At 35.1% G+C, this 21,639-nt stretch overlaps 3 protein-coding genes across 3 annotated transcripts; all 3 read right to left on the bottom strand.

The window, feature by feature from the left end:
* Window positions 1-3,988: 3,988 nt before the first annotated feature.
* LOC109017789 (nicotianamine aminotransferase 1-like) lies at window positions 3,989-12,571 on the bottom strand. Its single transcript, XM_035694365.1, has 7 exons — window positions 12,242-12,571; window positions 9,932-10,271; window positions 8,447-8,665; window positions 8,261-8,320; window positions 7,664-7,819; window positions 7,491-7,584; window positions 3,989-4,460 (listed from the first exon to the last, which is right to left on the bottom strand). The coding sequence occupies exons 1-7, from the start codon at window positions 12,511-12,513 to the stop codon at window positions 4,342-4,344; spliced, it is 1,260 nt and encodes a 419-aa protein (XP_035550258.1). The 5' UTR covers window positions 12,514-12,571; the 3' UTR covers window positions 3,989-4,341.
* A 2,272-nt stretch (window positions 12,572-14,843) lies between these two features.
* On the bottom strand, window positions 14,844-18,941 carry LOC109015083. Its single transcript, XM_018997569.2, has 2 exons — window positions 18,165-18,941; window positions 14,844-18,038 (listed from the first exon to the last, which is right to left on the bottom strand). The coding sequence occupies exons 1-2, from the start codon at window positions 18,939-18,941 to the stop codon at window positions 14,844-14,846; spliced, it is 3,972 nt and encodes a 1,323-aa protein (XP_018853114.2).
* LOC109015084 lies at window positions 18,941-20,353 on the bottom strand. The gene is made up of 2 exons (XM_018997570.1): window positions 19,325-20,353; window positions 18,941-19,192 (listed from the first exon to the last, which is right to left on the bottom strand). Exons 1-2 carry the CDS (start codon window positions 20,351-20,353, stop codon window positions 18,941-18,943), a joined length of 1,281 nt encoding a protein of 426 aa, XP_018853115.1.
* Window positions 20,354-21,639: the final 1,286 nt, after the last annotated feature.

The following is a 21,639-nucleotide window of genomic DNA, read 5'->3' as shown; positions in this document are numbered from 1 at the left end:
ACGTCAAGGTTATGTGTATGCATGTAGGTTGCCATCTGACACACACATGAATGGACTGCATGATATAAAAGTAGCATGGAGTCCAGGTAAATATTACGTTCATACTCTTCTAGAGTTTTCTAAAATACAAGAAACGAAAACGAAACGCTTTTTCTTTACGACACGAAAGATGTTTTACGAAAAACATGCTAAGTATAAGTGTTCAAATGTATAAGTATGTACGGCCCCTCCTTGGCAGCCCCTGTTTATGCACCCAAAGTATTAATTGTACGCGTGTGGATGGATGACTATACGTTGTACCTATTGTATGTATTTTCTAAGAAAAGAAATGTCGAGGCTTGTGCCTTGAGCTTTAATTGATGCTTTGATTGACGCAAAGAACGTGTTTTAAAATGTCCCTATGAACTGATGTTAAAATGTCCCTATGAATTGATTCTTTATGGATGCCATGAAGGATAATGTTTAAGACCATGCTGTTAAATGACATTTTCTATGAATGAACGGCTAAATGAAAAGAACTGAAATGAAAGGACTGGACTGAATGAAAGGACTAAAATGACTTAACTGAAAGAATGGACTGAACGTTTAATGTATGAAATACGTAATGACCACATGAATGAATGGAAATGGTACCAATGAATGAGCAGATTGCAATGCCGGGTAAGTAGTACTGGTAGTGCACCCAGTGCTTCCTTCTGACTGAAACGGGTTGGAGTTCGGGTCCAAAGGAAGACCGCTAACCTCAACACACGGGACGTAACAATATGTAACGGCCAATGAAAGTGATAAGAAATAATGTATGAATGCATGAATGCATCGCACTCTTGAAGAAATGAAGGCATTGACGGGGGACACGTTTTACATATTGTCTTGTCTTCAAAACATTTTATAAAGAAATGAAGGTAATTCCCGTCATTTTTTCTAAAATTATTTTATAAAAAATTCCACCACAAGACGGGGCATTACATGTTGTCTTGTCTTCAAAACGCACATCTTCACTTAAGCTCACCATGCACCGTTTTGATCTCCTTTCAGTCAAAAGTCGTTGCTCTCCAAAATGCATAGCTTCACTTAACTTCTTTACGCACCGTTTTGCTTCATGTTAGTTAAAAACTATTGCTCAAATCGATCCTTCCCAAGCCATCAAACTCAGCTCTCACAGCTCTTTTCCGTCTTTCTCGGTTTCTCCTTCCTTCTCTCTCTCATGTTATTCTCTCTCTGTATCTCTCAATAACTTTTATTTCTTTAATTGTTTTAACATCAGACTTACCACCAAAAACCTACACTAGAAGACAAGTAGCTTTTCCCTACCCAATTGTCGGGTAGCCTCCCTAAAGCATGTCAGATTTGTAAAGGAATATTATTGCAGACTCCCATAAAGCACATTCAAACTTAGAAAGATGGTTTAAAAAAATGCCATCTAGCCCCTATTCCGTAAAGCATAACCCACTACCTAATTGAAGATCTTATTACATTATTGCCCTAGTTTACTTCTAAGTCATGGCAGGAAATCAACATTTTGGGTATGATTTCACCTTATGATTTAGATGCGAGATTTTGGAATTAGCATTACGATATAAATAGCTTGATCATAAATTATGATTATCATACGTTAGCTAGTTATATATATTATTATTAAAGTCAATTCTTTTGAAGCCAATATTTATGTAACACGCATGTCATATTTACAAACATGTCATTCATCATAATTTATGATCATATTTTATTTTGCATATTATAATTATGTATGTATTATGTATGTCATGCATCCCATGTTGTAAGACACGTAAGCTTTCATAAGACAAGTATTAATATTAATCAGATAGTCATTCAGATGCATGGTACCGATGTAGTTAGGGTGGATGTGCAAGTCATGGACTCAAGCATGGTCCACCATAGTATATTATTATTATATCAAATCAATGGTTCCCCTTGTGGCCACAAGATGTGGGTCCGGTGCACAATCTTGCACACATGGTTAAATGTCTTGGCCAGTATGATGAGTATGATAAGTCAAATAATTCAAGACAAGCCATGCATGTCTTAAGAATACGTAGATCATGATTTTAAATTCTAAGCATGAAATATTTTATGAAAAACCTTACGTTTAGTCTGTTTACGTTATGATAAGTTTCTTATTTAGTCTTCAACTCATTTTAATTTATTTTATGTTTTTAAATCACTCCAGATGAGAATATTTATAAAGATAAAGCTGCAGAATGAGACTTGGCCTAGAGAAGAGTGGCATAGGCCTAGATCATGCACAAAACTTTTAAGTTATGATTTTGTTAGTAACAAAGTTCGAGAAATTTTAATAAGTGATTCCGCATAGTTTCTTTTATATTTTTAGTATTTTGAACGATTTAATTTATTATAAGGAATCTTTATACTTGATATTTTTTTTAGAATAAAAGAAAATATTTTTAAAGTCAATGTCAATAGTAGGACTTTAAAAATATTTCTAAAAAATTTAAGGTTAATACTTTTAAAGAAAACAATTTTATTTATTATGATTTTCATACTAAGATTTCTAAAAATGACATCGTTCTTAACCCTAGGGGAGCGGGGTGTTACAATGTGGCTCCATCAAAATTAAATTAAATCTAAGCTTAGGAGAAATAATAAACATATTGATATGGATCCCAAAATTTTTTATTATACAAGATTATGCTTCTTAATATGGAATTCAAAGTGAAAATACAATAAACATCATTTAAGGTTGATGATCTATGTAAAAATAGTTGAGAGGTTTTATTTTCTAAATTTCATTGAAAAGAAAAAAAAAATAGTTAAGGTCTTAATTGTAGCATTTTATGCTTAATGCGATACAAAAACATCTAAATTTTACACGAGACTTGATAAATTAGCTTATATACTATAATCAAATATGGTCTTAGGTCTAAACGATCACTTGATAGCTTCTATGAGGAAACAAAATTCTAAATATTTTATTACTAAAATAATAATGGATGAATATCATTGCATGAAATATTGTCCTCAGAAACCTGAAACAAATATTCAGTTGTGTTTTTAGAATTTTATTTCTACATATATTTAGCAAATTATTGAGATCTAGTTTTATATATAATTATGTTTTTATAATTTTTCATGAAATTAAGATTATACGTCATTTTTTTATTTTACGTAAACGTATCATACAGTAGAAAAGTTGGCCACCCTTAAAAAAAAAATTGCTAGTGTAAGCCTAACCGTGAAATATTTTACACATTTTACGTGGCATTGTTACAAGTATACAATAAATTACAATAAATCTTTTTTAAGCACAGAACTTATATTTTTACAAAACTACAAACTGGCATGTTCACACACAATCATATAAGCTTTCTAAAACATATAACTCCATAGCCATGAAGTTTAGTACTTACAAGAGATATTAGAGCATTAATTGTATTCCCGGAATAAAATTACAAAAATTTAATGAAGACGATGGTTTTAAATGAAAATTAAATAAAATATTATTTTTTAACGTTATTATTATTTTGAGATTTGAAAAAGTTAAATTGTTTATTATATTTTATGTGAAAATTTAAAAAAATTATAATGATGAAATGAGATGAGATAATATCGTTTCTGTATTTAAATGAAGACGAAATGTAATCATAGGCGAGTATATTTTGTATGATGCATGCATAACTACTGAATATTTATAAATATGTAGCTTTGACGGTCACTCCAAACGTACATGGAAGAAAAGTCTAAAATGGTTTATGAAAAGTAACGAAATAATTTAAGTTAAAATATTTTATTGAGTTTTAAAAAATAAAAAATAAAAATATTAAATAAAAATATTAGAAAGTTAAAATATTGTTCTAATATAATTTTTTAATATTATTTATATTTTGAAATTTGAAGAAGTGAAATTATTTTTTATGTTTTGTTTAAAAATTTGAAAAAGTATAGATAATGATTAGATGAAAAAATTGAAGACTTTAAATTAAAAAGTGTATTTGAATAATACGTTCGAATGTGATGAGATGAAATGAGATGGATTCTCAATCGAGAACTCACTCAATTCAACAAAAAGATTGACTGAAATCTTATTTTTTATGTATTGCAGAAGAGTATGGATCATACAACGAGATGTTGACCAACATAACAATAACAACACAAGATCATGCAACAAGAAGTTGCCAATCATCGTCCTCCCTCTGTTATGTCTTGCTTGAGTAGCAAAGCATCAGAGAGAATTTTATTAACAAATCCCATCACAATTATTTTTCTTGAAATTCATGGAAAGCACTACGAGAAACCTGCTTGAACATGAGATCCAACGCATAGTTGTTGATCACCACCGCTCAATCTTGTAACTTAGAATCGATATTATTTTTTCTTGGCATGCCTTTGACAGAAGCCTTTAATTCTCTCGAGTCCGTCTTCAAGAGTTGAAAGATCAATTGCGAAAGTTACGCGCAGCCAATTTCTCATTCCAACAGCGGTCCCTGAAGAAAATAAATTAGTCACAAATTATTAGTGTCAAACTAATATTATTAGTAACCAAAGCATTCCCCCACAAAATATTACTTTGCATAAGTTTCTTCTCTCCATATTTTCACTCGTATCTATAATAAAAGAGATGATGCTCAGATTTTACTAGCTGAATTGATTATGTATCTGATTTATATGTGCAGGTGAATATTCTACTGTTATGCCAAAAACTTTAAATGATAATTACCTCGTTTGTTTTGATGAGACGAATCGTGATAAAAGTTGAAATTTGAATAAAATATTATTAGAATATATTTTTTTAATATTATTATTTTTATTTAAAAAAGTTAAATTGTTTATTTTATTTTATGTAAGAATTTGAAACAGTTATAACAATTAGATGAGATGAAAAATTTTGTGAAAGTGAACGAAGATTTTAAGAACCTTGATTCCACTCTGCAAGTTCTAGCCACCACACAGTATTGTTTATATTCATAATAAGATACATAATTCGCAAAAATAATAAATTATGTTTAATCACCATAATATTACTCCGTTTGGATGTTTAGAGTATTTCAGAATATCTATAAATAGAAATGAATTAAGATGTTTGAGTGAGTTTTATGTAAGAATGTGGGCCCTATTGAAAAGGTGAATAGTAATGAGTTTGGATGTATGAAATAAATTGAGATATGTTTAACTTATTATGGGAAGTTGAAAAATTGGTAGGTCCCATTAATTGAGATTAAATAAGTTGTGTTTGGGATGTGTATTCTCATTCCTACGAAAATATCTTAGATAATCTCCTATATTCTCTACACCCAAATACAACCTTAAATTTGATTTCCCTAACTCCCGACTTCCTACTGTAGCGTCCAACTTTCACATATCTGACCGAACTTTAACTCATTATCAGATCACTCTAGTCCGAAGTTTTGGTTTCAACTTACCCAGCCTGCTACTAGAAAAGCGTACCAGAAGGAAGTTTCTTCCTACGTGAAAAATTGAGTAAACAGTAAACACACCTTACTTGCACTACCACATCTAAATCATTCCAAATGTACCGTTTAAATATGCATGAATTAGAAAAGCTAAACCTCTCACCATCCCCTACTGTGTCTACAACGCCCAAGCAGCTACACCCACTTTACTCTCTCTTTTCAGTCACTGAAATCCATCTTCTTATGGAACTCATGAATGATCAATGTTTTGGACCCACCAATCGGGTCCAAAAGACAAAGAAGTCCTGATACTGGCCATTTCATCAAACAACACAACTTTTTTAAATCAACCTAAACTGCACAATCCACCAATCATAGAACTGTGAACAACATGGTTTAAATAAATACCCTAACAAATCATCTCCAAGAACATTTTCATCACCTAATTCATCAGCCAATCTTTGCAATTAGCATCAACAATCATGCTGAAAGTGACCACATTCAACTCACACTTTGCCTTCACCATCCTCCTTTGCAAATCCAAAGCATCACCAATCTTTTTACAAAGCCCATTAAGAAGAGTCCCATATATAATCAGACTCTCTCCATGCCCATTTTTTTAACTTAATTTATCAAACAATTGTGAAATACACAATCACCCTTTAAACAAAGTACTATTTGCCACCATCCAGCTCAAAGCCCCCCACTCCATAATTTCCCCAAATCCCTAGTACTTAAATTGCAATAAAATGTAATCAAAATGTTGAAAGCATACAAATCAGGCTCAACAACAGCAGAATTCAACCTTCTATGTATGCATCAGCCAATTGCCAAAAAGGGTTGTGCTTGAACCAATCTATTAAAGTATCTCTTTGCGTCACTGGGCTTTATCTTACCTACTTAACAAACAACCCATACATAATATCAAAACTACGATAGAATCACAACAGATTTTCCCCTGCATTGTTTACAAGATTGGAATTGGATGAACCTTGAAAGAGTCTGTAAAAAGAGGGTTTTGTTCTTTTGACTAATTTATTGAAGTACCTTTCACTCTGTCAAGTCTCACATCAGTTCATTGATAGCTAAACTAGGCTTTATAATGATTCCAATTTGCCCCAAATGTGACTTGGATGTGATGACCCTCTTAAGTCACCCATTAGATGGGAAATCTTTGATAAAGGTGAATGAGTCTCATACAAATGCATTGAGTATCAAGTTCCACATTGGTTTCTTAGCAGGTGGAATTGGACATTATTATGATTCCAAGGAGCTCAAATTATAACCTAGAAGTGGCTTGGATGTTTCCTTAAATTGTTACAAATGGTATTGGTCCTACATTAGTAAACCATGTGGCACTGCATACTCGATGCAAGGTGGCCTTAACAAGGACATTAGAAATTAAAGTGGGGGAGACCATGATTACCCAATAAGTTCAACATTGGGTGGGAAGAGATCTATGATAAAAAAGCATTGAGTGTCAAATCCGATATTAGTTCCTTACTATGTGGAACTCACCTTTATAAATTATTCAGAAGGACTCTAGATAGGGCATGGACTTTTTCTTGGCTCTTTACATCAATAGCTAGTACTTTTTTTAATATAAGTAAGAAATAACATCAATAGCTAGTACTTACAACCTTTTTCATGTTAGTCAACTTGCAGTTGCATTATAGGGCTAGTTTAGTCACCAATTGAAGCAAGTGAAAAGAGAGAGATGGTAGCGCTAACAGGAACTAGCCATGAAAGAAGATAGAGAACAGTTTTTATCACTGAAGTAGAGGAAACATACACACTTTGAAGCCCTTAATTGTTTGACTGGGTGGAATAAAGTTCAACTTACCATACCTGTGTTTTTTATTCCCGTAGAGGAGAGGGTGTGTGTGTGTTTTGTAGTTGGTATTCATTTAGACACAAAATGGTGCATTTTGCTTTGGTTTAGTTTTGTAAAGACTCAGTTGTTTAGTATTATCATCATCATCATTATTTCAATCCCCAAGTTCACCTAGTGAAGGTGTTGTGGTGGGTTGATCAAATGGAGTGAAAATATGAAGGAGCTCTTGTGTGACACATCTAGGGGCGTCACAGAAAGACCTTGCATACCTGGTAAAACAATAACTGATTCCTCTTTAGCCAGCTTGAGACAAAACTCCACATCATCATTAATGTCTTCCAATGATGAGATATTTAACTTCACCTGTGACAAAATCTATAATCAACATCTTCAAATTTTATTATGTTGTACCACAAATATGCCAGACATTTGATGTCCTTACCATCACAAACATGGATCCCTCTGGTTTGTTTGGGCAAATAATGCAAGGGATTTCCTTAATTCTATCATAACATGTGCATGCAGCAACCCTAAGGGTGTCAATAGTTTTTGAAAAGAATTCCTCCCCGGATTTTTCAAGGATATGTGGAATCGCACCCTGATACATAAACAACCGTTGTTACATTTCAAGCAAGAGAAGGCAGAGAAAAACACAAATGACTATAGTATTGCCCTGTTATTATGTCAAAGAAAAAGTGCACATTGATGATGACCAGATAATTCTTGAAACAAATTCTTGTATGTAGCCACATAGTGGTAGAATCCACCCATCCTTCCAGCCGAAGAGCCATTTAGCCTAAACCCTACGTATAGAGTAAACTCCTGGTTGGGTTTAGAGGTAATAGGAGCTTTCAATATCATTATTTATCTAATCTGCTATCTAAAGAAATTCTTCTATATTTATCTTTCAGGTAAATTTACATGAACAGGAATTAAAAACAAAAGTATATATTAAGCTCTAAAAATGTTTGCAAGATGAAAAACTGATGTGTTCATTCATTACAATATGCTTTCTTAAAAAAACGCACCCTTTACAAACCTGAATAAATGTTGTCGGATCAGATGTCATCTCTATACAACCCACAATGCATTCTACAACCTGTGAGGAAAATTAAAAGGTGTGAATATCCTATCTATGCTGTGTTATTATCATCCAATAGAAGTGTAATATACTAATATGAGGTAGATACGTTATCAAGTGGAGAGAGAGAGAGAGAGAGATGACCCCCAATTTTCGAAGGATGCCATTAGGATCACATGTCACTAGCCAACCAAGTCGCCAACCTGGTACTAGCCATCTCTTTGATATAGACCCCAGAGTGATGACAGGCACTATTGATCCAAATGCACCCATTGGCACAAATGGGTTTGTTCCAAATGTGAGGTGGTGATAAACTTCATCTGCAATCACCAGAATACCCAGCTTTCTTGCTGTCTCTGCAATCTAATATTCAGAAAAATGACCATCACTAATTGTAATTTCAACAACAAAAAACGTACAACTTAAGAAAACTCATGTCTATTATGAAGAAGGTATTAATCATTAGCTCCAAACTGTTAAATCAGCCATTGTTTATCTATTACAAAATTTATAGTTCATTTCCCTTATGAGCTTAATGCATTCCCACATGAATTTAACTTCAACAGGAGGTGGTGTAACACCCTCCAATAAAAACGTGATAGTTCAGTTTTTTAACAAATAATAAAATAGACACATCACAATAGATTACACTCACTAAAATTTAAACTATTTAAATTTAATTTAAAAAAAACTGGTGGCTGCTCAGCTGCCGATGGTGACGGCCGGCAACCACCTCCAACCCCGGGGACATGACGGATATACCAAATTTAATGCCTTCCCAGTGCCAGATGACGGTGGTGGCAGATTCGGCGGCAGGGAGGCAGCGGACTGTGCCATCCGGTGGCCAAAGTTGGTAGCTTCGGGCGCCTTCCTGGCAGCGGATGACTAATGACAGATTCGGGCAGAGTGCCGCATCCACCCCTCCCGGGATGCTTCGCACCAGATTTGGCTACCGGCCGAGACCAACTATATCCCGCGCTGAATTCTGCTTGAACCAGCTGAGTTTTTCAAGAACTGGCATTGACAGACTCTGCCAAATCTGCGCCTTATCCGGCTTGTTCCGTTGAAGCCGGCACTGGTTCCGGCCAATTCTGGCAAATCCAGTTCCAGATCTGGTGTTGTATGATTTTCAGCCACCTCTCAATGTGGCAGCCGCCACTGACCGGTGGCCGGTCTACACCCCGAGAAACGGCTAAAGTAGTCATCGGAGGTGATTTAAAATTTAATTAGTATTTCAACTCATCTCAATTCGTCTCATTTCATTTCATCTAATCATTACAACTTTTTTAAATTCTCGTATAAAATAAAATAAAAATTTAACTTTTTCAAAAAATAATATTCAAAAAATATATTCTAACAATATTTTATTCAACTTTAATTTCAATTCATCACATTTTATCTCATTTCGTACGAAAATAAACTAGAACTAGTTTTGGTTCAAACTTTTATTTCAGGATTTTAGTAATAATTAAAAAACTACGGAATCCTTAAGCGGCAGCACATGGTTGGATCCAAATCCTAACCAAAAGTGCTCCCTTCCCATATTCTCAGAAGTAATTTGACTCTATTCATGGAAAAGAGATCGGTTAAAACGATGAAGGGATTACAGTAAACGAAGGTATAACCTACCTTCTTCAAATGTTGGTGCGTATAGACACTTCCACAAGGATTGCCGGGGTTTATGATGACAATGGCAGCGGTATTCTCATCAGCAAGGGCTTCAACACTCTCAAGATCAACCTCCCAACCCTTTTCTGGATTAAGATCAAAATGACGGACTTCGAGTTGCAGATATTCCGCACGAGCCTCATAGTGTGGGAAACCGGGTCTTGGAAGCAGAATGTTGGCACCCCGGCTGGCTAGAACTGTCAGTATTAGTTCAATTGCTTGATTGCATCCCAGTGCGAGATAAACATCATCTGCTGACAATGCGTATGGAAGATCACGAGACAGATAATCTGCTATAGCCCTGACACGTTAGAGTTCAACCATCAAAATTATAATTTTATCAAATTTTTATACAAAATATAATAATTAATTTAATTTTTTCAAATTTCAATTCAATAATAATATTAAAAATTAATAATTTTTTAACTTTTATCATTTATCTAAAACCATCACATTTTAGAACATTCCCAATAACTTTATGTTTTACAAAAAATATAAATAATTTGATGAATTGTTCTAAAAAAAAGCTTCATCCAATTATGTAAAATGAATTGTAAAATACATTTAGCTACAGTACCCCCCACATATAGCGGATACTGTTCATCCTATAAATTTTTTTTATTATTGATATTTCATTTACTCCCTCATTTTTATTTACTTTGATTTTTATCATATAAGCAAATTTTTTTTATTGTTCATCATTTAAAACACATATATTTCATTTTCTTCTAAAAAATATCTTGAAATTATTTTTAAACCAATTTTTTCATATTTGATTTAATTTTTAATTTTTATTTGGCTTATATATTTTTGTTTTACGTGTGTAGAACTGAATTATTTTATATAAATATATTTTATCTAAAAGAGTAATTCTATATACAATCGTAAAAATATGTAAATACCGCGTAATCGCTTTGAAAAAGAGTGGGGTTTACTATTAAAAAATTAATTTTTTTTATGTGGCTCTCATATTTTATTCATTTTTTTCAAAGCGATTACATGGCGGTTACACAATTCACGATTATAAATATTTTTTATCTAAAAGAATATATGGATATTGTAAATTTATTGGTAGAAATGAAATATTTAAAAGGAATAAAAAAAGAATATTTAAATGATATAGAGAAAAAATAGATAAACTAATAGATGACATATTGTAAAAGTCAGTATCTAAAATAGAAAAAGTGAATTTTAGTGATATATTTTAAAGGATAAGATAAAGAATCCATTGTGAGTGCTCTTATCTCTGAATCCAAACCAGTTATAAGGCCCCGTTTGATATATCAACTGTATTATTTCATCTTATCTCATTATTATAACTTTTTCAAATTCTCACACAAAATATAATAAATAATTTAATTTTTTCAAATCTCAAAATAATAATAATATTAAAAAATAATATTCTAATAATATTTTATTTAACTTTTAAATTTTATATAAAATCATCTTATTTTATTTCACTATTCAAATGAGACTAATATTTGATTTGATTATTTACAAATAAACGTTATGTGTTTCATAACCCTTGGACAATAGGCTCTTAGCATTAGTTAGTTTGTATGGTAGTTTTGTAGAAGAATTATTCTTCTCATTATTCTTTTATCTGGAAAAAAAAAATAATAAATAAAATGTAGTGGAACGAGGAGTTGAGTTTTTTTTTTCCCTAATATTTGTTCTTTCTAACAGGCAAGAAAATCTGTCAATTGCCAATAACAACGAGGTAATCTCATTATCTAAAAAAATAATAAAAAATGATTTATAAATAATAATAAGATAATATAAAATGATCATACTAAGTTACGTTTAAATGTTGAGTTAAGTTGAATTGAATTAAATTATTTATAAATCATAGTAAGTTGAGATGGTTGAGTAAGTTTTGTTGAGTCTACCTAAAATGAATTTAAATGTATTTAATTATTAAGATGAATTTAAATATATTTATAAAATATTAAAAAAGTTATAGATCTCGTGTGTAAATAAGTCTTAAATTGAAAAATATTATAAATCTCACATGTAAATAAATTTTAAACTGAGATAAATTTAATAATTTAAAAATTTAGTATTTAAATATTAAATTCAGATTAAAATTAGTCTGAATTAAATTCATCTAAGTCGAGGCTATCAACCAAACGCACGCTTTATTTTCCTTTATTTGGCTAGCCTTCATCATAACTTGTAGTCTCTTCCAACCTAGTATCTTTAGACAAATAGAACATTTATGAATCTACCGAAAGCCATAAATAGAAGACTGTCGATACCATAGAACTTTACCTCCTTGCCGGCAGAATTCCAACACTGGGTATATAAGAGTTAAACTTAGCAGATCGGACGGCATCGACAATGGCATCTTCAGCTACGGGGGTAGTTCGGAAGCAGGGAAACTTGGAGGGGTCGCCATGGCCGAGAGGCACAGTTGGCCTTGGATCATCTTTGTTAAGATTTCTGATTATCTTGGCGAGAGTGCCTCGTATGGTGGTTTCCGACGTCTTGTTCAGCCTTTCGTTCACCCTAACACGCCATCTCTCAGTCGACCCGTTTTCCATTTCCTTTCTTGTGGGGATCGAGCAGACGTGAAGTATTTTTCCAGACACGAGACCTAGCTATTACTAATATATATATGAACTATGAAATCGATGCATTTTAATTTAATATTTTAATTTGTCGTTTTATTAAGGTTTTTATAACCACTAAAGTCTAAAAAAGGACACCTCAAGATGTCTCCAAGTCGTGATAAAATGGGAATCTTCTTGTCCTTCTTCAGTGCTTGGTGCATTTGGATGCTCCTTGACTTCATCAGGTCTTCAATCTCAAGGTGCTGATAGCTAGCAAACCACCCTCGAAGAGCACACTGCTGCTGCTCAGAGTAGCAGGAAGATTCCTTGAGAAAACAAAACCAAGAATAGCAGACCTTTAGGCTGTAACAAGCTGCACAAACAATCTTTAGACATCACTTCCCAATAAGAGTATAATTATCATGGATCAGATTGTTTGCTTGATGATGGGGGGGATGCATAACGTTCATGGAGTTAGATGTGGACCAAGAAGACTATGGTTTGACAGGAGGTTAAAGAAATGTTGAGATTTATGCAATAAAACTTGGAGTGCTGTGAACGTTATGGATTGATAGCAACTTAAATTAGTTGAAAAAGTGTAGTGAATTTGAATATTCAGTGTTTTTTCTTGTATGGGTACGGATGAATAGACCTGGTCTAGTTTGTGTGTTGGTCGTGCTCATTTTTTATTTAAACAAGGGTATACTCTGTTTTCTGTAAATCTGTGTTTGATTATGGGGTTTTTCATGTCATAAAATAGGGCCATATAATGATATACGGTTACGTATCCAATTGATGTTTTAAAACTGCACGCCTCTCTTTTGTTGACGGATTTTATTATATATCAGCTACTATTTACTCTCACACCCTCATATTTGATAGTTTTTTCTTTCTTTTTTTAAAGAATATGGAATGTGGAGTAATGAATAGTGGTTGATAGAAAGATTAACGACTTATTTGAATAGTGAGATGAGATGAGATGATATAATTTTAGATGAGGTGAATAAAATATTATTAGAATATTATTTTTTAATATTATTATTGTTTTAAAATTAAAAAAAATTAAATTATTTATTATATTTTATATGAAAATTTGATAAAGTTGTAATAATAAGTAGGGGTGTAAATTGAAACCGAAAAACCGGAAAATCGAACCGGACCGGACCAAACCGGACTGGTTTTACCGGTTTTGAACCGGTCCGGTCTGGAACCGGTTTTTAAAATGTAAAAACCGGCCGGTTCCGGTTCGATTCCAATTCCGGGATTTTTTGGACCGGACCGGACCGGTTGATTAAAAATAATAAAAAATAATATTTTTATATATAAGTTTTATACAAAATATTTTATATATATTAAATATTAATATATTTAAGTTCTATATATAATATATAATTATAAATTTTTATGTGAAATTTTATATATAACATATATATTCATATATGAAATAATTTCTTATTATAATTTATAAATTATTATATAAAATGTTAATACTAAATCACTAAAAGTTTATAACTAATACTAATATATAACTTATAATTATACCAATAGTCTAATATTAATACTATTATATAGTCTAATATATAAATAAAAGTATAAAACAATTTTTTTTAAATCAATTTTTTTTTTTATAAACAAATTTTTAATGACAAATTATGAAATTTACATTTTAAAAAAATCAAAAAATCTGACCGGAAACCGGTAAAATCGAAAGTACTGGTTTAAGAGGGTAATCGATGCGTAATCGGTTTTGAAAAATACAAAACCGGTACATACCGGTTCAGTCCTAAATTTTATTCAAAACCGGACCGGACCGGACCGGTTAAACCTCTAATAATAGGTGAGATGAGATGAGATGAGTTGATAATGTTTCTCTTTATTGACTAAGGTCCTCTTTAAATGTTGAGATGGTCTCGATCCCTTTCATGACATCTTAACATCTAAATATTATTTAAATACAGACACTTAAGTTTCAAATTTTCATCAAACTATTATCTAATTATTACAACTTTTTCAAACTTCTAACAAAACACAAAAAATAATTAATTTTTTTAAATCCCAAAATAAAAATAATATTTTAATAATATTTTTATTTTATAATATTTTGTTAAACTTTTTCTCTCTCATTTTTCAAAATCTCATAAAATATTTTAACTCAAACTATTTTATTACTATTCACAAATTGATTCACTATTATTCACATATTTTTCATCTTATCCCATCACATCTCAACTTCCAAACGAGGTAACTGGCCGGTCTTATTGCATTATCCTAGGAGACTTCGGGCTTTTTTTTTTTTTTTTTTAAAGGAGCATATAGCTCATTCATTCATTAAGCAAGAGATCCGAAATACATAAGGGAGGATCTTCAATGTCTACAATAGCTTCAGAAGAAAATAGAGCCTTTCTAGCTAACACATGAGCCACTCTATTGGCTTTTCTAACCACATGCTTAACAGACCAGACCTCATATAGAGAGAGAAGTTTTTGTGTTTCTAGTGTAACCATATCCCTATGAGAATCATTCTTGTCCTTTGTCAAAAGAGCCGACACAATCTGTTGGGAATCACCCTCTAAAACGACCTTGGAGAGCCTAAGCTGTAGACCAAACTTTGTTGCCTCATACGCCCCACAAGCTTCGGCTAGTGTAGGATCTGGATACAGGGGTCTGCTCATTCTCAATGCAGCAATCATAAGCCCTTTGTGGTCTCTAATGATAACCCCTATTCCAATTCTGCCTCTAAATTTGTCTACCGAAGCATCCCAGTTCATTTTGAACAAAAATTCAGGGGGGGGAGTCCACCTTTCCTTTTGGTCTTCTTTTGGTTGAATGCTTCTTGTGATCCTGCAGGTTTCCATCTCGATCAAGGCTTCTGAGGCTTGTCTAATCACTTCATTAGGATGTAAGAAAACTTGTTGGAAAATGAACTTGTTCCTTCTATTCCATATAAGCCTCGACACAGTAGCAAATTCTTCTAGTACCTTCATATCAGCAACTTGACATATAAGGTTCCATAACTCTCTAAATGACATGAGGGGGAAGAATCTCTTTTGAAGGATCCTTGAGCACTGGCCCCATACGTCCTGAGTTGCTGGGCAGTTCCAAGCCATATGAAAAACAGTTTCCTCCTCATTGAGACATATTGGGCACCAAGGCTTCTCAGTAATTCTCTTTTTGTACAAGTTGCTTAAAGTGGGGAGGCCATTCCTGCATGCTTTCCAGAGAAAGTTCTTGGTAGCTGGTAGCACATTAAGCTTCCATAAGACCTTCCATTCCTCTGAGAGCTGCTCTCTATTAGAAGATTGACCCTGAGCTTGAGCCCGAAGTTCCTTGTGGAGATGGTATGCCCTTCGAACTGTGAATAGACCATCTGTAGCACTCCTCCATATAAGTTTATCAAGGATGTGTGAAGCATTCAGAGGGATCTGAATAATGAGCTTAGCTTCCTCTTCTCCTAACACCTCTTCAATCTGAGGCAGGTTCCAGGTTTTAGTATCTGGATCAATCAAGCTGCTGACCCGAGCTTGGATATCACTATCCTGTCTTGCACTTTCCACTTTACCTGAGGCAGTCTGAGGAAGCCACTTATCCACCCATATTTTAATGTTGCAACCATTTCCCACCCTCCAAATTGAGCCCTTTTCAATCAGAGACTTAGTAGCTAGAACACTCCTCCAGATGTATGAGGGTCTGTGTCCAACTTTTGCTTCCCCGAAGGTAGAGTGAGGGAAGTATTTCAGTTTTAATACCCTAGAAACTAGGGATAGTGGGTGTTGAATGATCCGCCAGGCTTGTTTAGCAAGCATGGCAAGGTTGACACTTTCAATGTCTCTGAAACCCAAGCCCCCCTCAGATTTAGTCCTTCCCATTATATTCCATGAAACCCAATGCACCTTCCTCTCCTTGTCTTGTTGCCCCCACCAGAAATTGTGCATAATGGAATTCATTTTTTTGATGAGTGCTCCAGGAAGCTTGAAAACTCCCATGCAGTAGGTAGGGAGAGCTTGCACTACTGCCTTCAACAAGATTTCTTTGCCTGCTTGAGACAATGTTTTAACTTTAAAGTTGCCAATTCTTCTCTTCATCCTGTCAAGTATGCTATTAAATGATCCTACTCTTGATCTGCCCATTAAAGCTGGTAGACCGAGGTATTGCTCATAGGAGGTGCTAGACCTCACTCCAGCAATCTGAAGGATTAAGGATTGAGCCAGTTGAGGTGTGTTTCTGCTGAAATGAATGGAGGTCTTTTCTTTATTTAACCTCTGACCTGAGGCCTTCTCATATATGGATAGGATGTCTAGCAACCTGCACATCTCAATGGCGTTTGACTTGCAAAAAAGTAAACTGTCATCAGCAAAAAACAAGTGATTAATGTGCAGCTGACCCTTGGCAATTGGTATGCCAGAAATAACACCTCGAGCTTCTGCTAGATTTAACAAGTTGCTTAGCACCTCTGCACAAAGAATGAAAAGGTATGGGGACAAAGGATCTCCCTGTCTAATCCCTCTCGATGGGGAGAAAGACTGTTGTGGAGAACCATTCACCAATAAAGAATAAGAAACAGTTTCAACACAGTTCATGATCATTTTGATCCACTTTTCTGGAAAACCCATCTTGGACAGCACTGCTTGGATGAAGGGCCATTCAATTCGATCGTAAGCTTTGCTCATATCGAGTTTTAGAGCCATGTGTCCTATCTTCCCTTGTAGCCTATTATTCATGGTGTGAAGGGCCTCAAAAGCCACAATAACATTATCAGAAATTAATCTACCTGGAATAAAAGCTGATTGAGTAGGGGAAATTATCTCAGGCAGTATTAATTTGAGTCTGTTTGCCATTGTTTTGGATATGATTTTGTACATGACATTGCACAAGCTTATGGGTCTAAAATCAGTAACCAGTTTAGGCTCTTTTACTTTTGGTATCAACACAATATAAGTATCATTCAGATTCTGAAGACTACCTCCTGAGTTGAGAACAAACAGTGCAGCCTCGCATACCTCCTTTCCTACTGATATCCAATGTTGCTTGTAAAAGATTGGTGGGAATCCATCGGGTCCCGGGGAGCTAATTGGGGACATTTGGAATATGGCCTCTTCAACTTCCTTTTCAGTGAACCTTTTTGACAAATGGGAGACCATATCACTGTTGATCCTGGCCTCAACACCTCCAATGCACTCCTCAATACCTACTGGACAGGAAGTAGAAAATAAGCTTTTGAAGAAAACCTGGAATTGGGCAGCTATTTCTTCTTGAGAGCTAGCTTCCTTTCCCTTATTATCCTTCAAGCATGTAATTGTATTAGTCTTCCTCCTTTGGTTAGCACACTGATGGAAAAACTTGGAGTTTCTGTCACCATCCTTTAGCCACTTCGGTTTTGCTCTCTGCTTCCAAGAGGTATCTTCTTCTTTCAATAATTGATCGATATCCCCTTGGATTCTACGCAATTCCTCCCCAAGGTTCCCAGTATTGGCGCTCTGCAAAGTATCTAGCTGCTTAAGTTTGCTGTTTAACCTCCTCTTTGAATTTCCAAACACCAATTTGCTCCATTTTGCCAGTCCCACTTTTCAGTTATCTAATGAAGCCACTATCCTGTCCATCTTGTTAGTGAACAACTGAGGTCTCCTCCAGGACTCTGCAATCACCTCATCACAGCCCTCCCTAACTGCCCATTTTGCCTCATACCTGAATGGTCTATCCCTTTTGAAAAGCATAGTGTCCTTAGTGTTCCACGAGACCAGAATTGGTCTATGGTCTGAGGAATGAACAGGTTCCACCCCCACTGAGTATGCTTTCCAGACTTCAAACCAGTGTGCATTTCCAAGAGCTCTATCCAGTCTTTCTTTAGTAAATTGGACACCTTCCCTCCTGTTGCTCCAGGTAAACTTGTCCCCCTTATACCCTAAGTCACTCAGACCACAGTCATTAAGAGCTTCACAGAAATCCTCCATCTGACCATAAGGTCTGTCAGCAGCTCCCCATTTTTCATTGGCTAGCATGATTTCATTGAAGTCCCCGATGCACAACCAAGCTATTGGGGACACTGGCTTTAAGGCTCTCAGAAGCCTCCAACTATGCTTTCTACCACTTGTACACAGGGAGCCATAGAAACCCGTTAGTAACCATTTCATTTTCGCTATACCATCTTTAATTAATAAGGAAATATGGTTCTGAGAATAAGTATCCAGTGTGACATCAAGATCATCTTTCCATATAAAAGCCACTCCTCCACTAAGTCCTCTGTTGTCTACCACGAAGCTACTATCAAACCCCAATCTGTTCCTTGCTTTCTCCACTGTTTCTCTCCCACACTTGGTTTCTATCAAGAATATGAGAGATGGGTTCTTACACTTCACAATCCTATGAAGCTCTCGAACTGTCCGAGGGTTCCCAAGCCCTCGGCAGTTCCAACTTAAGCACATCATTGGTGTTGGTGGTGCTGTCTAGCAGCCACCACCAATTGATCATCATCCTGTTCCTTGTTGGTCACACTTGTCCTTTGTTTCTTATTGTTAATCTCACTGGTCTCAGATTCCCAGCTCGTTTGCAAGCTTCTTTTTACTCCATGCTGATATGTATTAGTTGAGGGGACTAGTTCAGCCGTGGAGTAAGACTTATCCCGAGCCCTCCTCTTCCAAGTGGCTCTATTTCTGGCTTCTGCCAGCTCTTTGATCTGTTGGTCCAAGAAGTTGTCTAGTGAGCTAATATGGTTGGCCAGGGAATAGTCAGCAGGAATGGATGCCTCGCCAGCCTCTCTATTTTGCTTGGGGAAACACAAACCTTCCTTCACTTTTTCTTTTTACACCTGGGCCCCATTCTCTACGGGTTGCTCTTCCTGGAATGGCAAAATCCCATCAACCCCGTCAGGAAGATCTTGAGGCACGTGGGGGGCCTTCGTTTCCTTAACAGTAGGATTTTCCACCTTTATACTTTGGTCTTCCACATCTTTTTGTGCTGTCCCTGTCATAGCCTTTTTATGGTCAACAGGCCTACCTCCTTGATCGTGAGTGTTTGGAGACCTCCCCAAGCTTCCTTCCTGGTTTCCATGGTGAGGAGGTTGAACCATGTTGCCACCATACCGCTGTGTATCAGCAGCCCCTGCTCTAGGGGGGACAGCCCTAAGCCAAGGGCCATATTGGTGGCCTGCGTCCTTGTTAACCATCCGACTAGCCCCAGGGCAAAGCCTGGAATGTTTGATGGTTCCACATTCAAAACAAAAAGCTGGTAGCCTTTCATATTTGAAAGGGAGCCACAGCTGCATCCCTTCCAACTCTATAAACCTCCCTCGAATTAAAGGCTTTGATATGTCAACCTCTACTCTGGCTCTTAATGTGCTTCCCCATCCGCATCCTGCTTCATCGGTTTCAACCTCTTCTACTTTCTCCATCCCAGAAAACGGCTTCATTCCAATCTCTCTAGTCATGCATGCCAGAGGCAAGTCGTGGGCCTGTACCCAGAAGAGCTCTCTATTGAAAGTTATCTCTTTTAATGGGACTTGCCCGTCAAGCTCTTGTATGCAAATGAGGTTTCTGTCGAAGGACCATGGCCTCCCCTGTAGAACCTTGTCTTTATCCCGTTCGTGCTGGAATTCTACAAGCATCCTATTTTCTCCCACGTCTTTGAACTGAAACCACCCCTCAGATCTCCAAACCTTGGACATGGTAGTCCTGAAAGCCTGACGGTTTACCACTCTGTCTGCATTGATCATTATGAGTAAACATCTTTTACCTTTTGCTTTTAGTGGCTCCAGCACTTCACTCCCCACTCTCATGGTGTCATACTCTTGTTCTGTTAGAGAGAGACCTTCCCATTTCTTCTGCAGTACCTCATCCATAATGAACTAACAAAAAAAGAAACTCTCTGGACCGTGTCCAGAAGACTGAAACTTTTTGGAAGCCAAAGACTCTCCTCACCTCCCAGTGAGACTCCTTGATATGTCAGAGCACTGAGCATTAAGTAGGAGACTTCGGGCTTTTACCATGCTATTTCACCTGCAATTTGTTATATTATTGTCGATCTACACTAACTGCTCTTTGTTATAGTTAATTTCTATTTCCTTTTCGATAACGATTTGTTCTGTTACTATTTATTTGAGGATTAATGCATATATAGATGGGTGCCGATCCTTCTTTGCCACTCTCTTGCAAGAGAACGAACATGCATGGGGTTAGCGATGAAATTACCGATACCTGTGATACACAACTCCAAACACAAATATGATGCAGTACTAGTAGGAAATCTCAATTCTCAAAGGCGTGATAATTTCACAGCAGAAGAAAACAATATATACTTGTATATGGCATTGATAGTTTAGATGTAATTCAAGGGAATGGCTCAAAAAGCCACACAATTGAAAAATAGGATTTAAAAATACTTCCACAAGTACAAGAAGCCTACAAGTACTCCTGATGTAGTCTCTTTAACAAACCGGCCGGTGGCCAACAATCCAAACAAGCATCAACATGGTGTTAACGAGCAAGACAACATGGTGTTAAAGCTTTGAGATATACTTTAGCCACAGATAAATTACATAAAAGTAATCTCACAAATTGAAGTGATTTTATGTGGTTTGTCAAATTATAAAGTTACTTCTATTATAAAGTAGATCGAACAGATTACATGAAACCACGTCAGTTTGTGAAATTATTTTTATGTAATCTTTTTGTAACTATAGCAGTCCTCTAAAGCTTTTGAACCTATTAATATTAATACTAATATTATTTCTTGTTGAATAAAATGGATGTATAGGAGGGAGCAATCGAACCTGGCTTTTCTATTGTGTTAACACACTGCTTACAATGAAACCTAGCTATTTTAATTTTAAAAAAACTAAAACACCAATGATTTTTTAGCATAAATGATCCGAGAAGTTTCCACATCAACGCTGTGTTGGGTGTATTAAAGAAAATGTGTGTTGAATAGATTTTTTAATGTTAAAATGAGTCTGACTATAAACGTTGCGTTAACACTTCGGCTTACATATAGCAAATCTCTTAAATAGATTTTTTCAAATAAAAATACGATCATAAGATCAAGGACAAGAATAACACTTGAAATTTTGAAATAAGATAGATCATTGGAGAAGTAAATAACAAAGCAACGAAAAAACAATAAAACATG

Source organism: Juglans regia, chromosome 10, assembly GCF_001411555.2.
Source record: "Juglans regia cultivar Chandler chromosome 10, Walnut 2.0, whole genome shotgun sequence".
Taxonomy (NCBI): domain Eukaryota; kingdom Viridiplantae; phylum Streptophyta; class Magnoliopsida; order Fagales; family Juglandaceae; genus Juglans; species Juglans regia.
Note: the sequence above shows the minus strand (reverse complement) of the source record. Positions and strands in the feature narration are given on the sequence as shown.

Excerpts from the sequence above, each read along its gene's own strand:
- LOC109015084 (XM_018997570.1), bottom strand. The coding sequence starts at position 20,353 with ATGGATGAGGTACTGCAGAAGAAATGGGAAGGTCTCTCTCTAACAGAA. Across the intron at positions 19,193-19,324 it reads CCGTAGAGAATGGGGCCCAG|ATCAAAGAGCTGGCAGAAGC; the intron begins GTGTAAAAAGAA and ends TTGGACCAACAG.
- LOC109017789 (XM_035694365.1), bottom strand. The coding sequence starts at position 12,513 with ATGGAAAACGGGTCGACTGAGAGATGGCGTGTTAGGGTGAACGAAAGG. Across the intron at positions 7,820-8,260 it reads ATCCGACAACATTTATTCAG|GGTGCGATTCCACATATCCT; the intron begins GTTTGTAAAGGG and ends TTTATGTATCAG. Across the intron at positions 4,461-7,490 it reads ATCAGTTATTGTTTTACCAG|GGACCGCTGTTGGAATGAGA; the intron begins GTATGCAAGGTC and ends TATTTTCTTCAG.
- LOC109015083 (XM_018997569.2), bottom strand. The coding sequence starts at position 18,941 with ATGTGCTTAAGTTGGAACTGCCGAGGGCTTGGGAACCCTCGGACAGTT. Across the intron at positions 18,039-18,164 it reads TTAGGGAGGGCTGTGATGAG|AGGAGGTTAAACAGCAAACT; the intron begins GTGATTGCAGAG and ends GGAAATTCAAAG.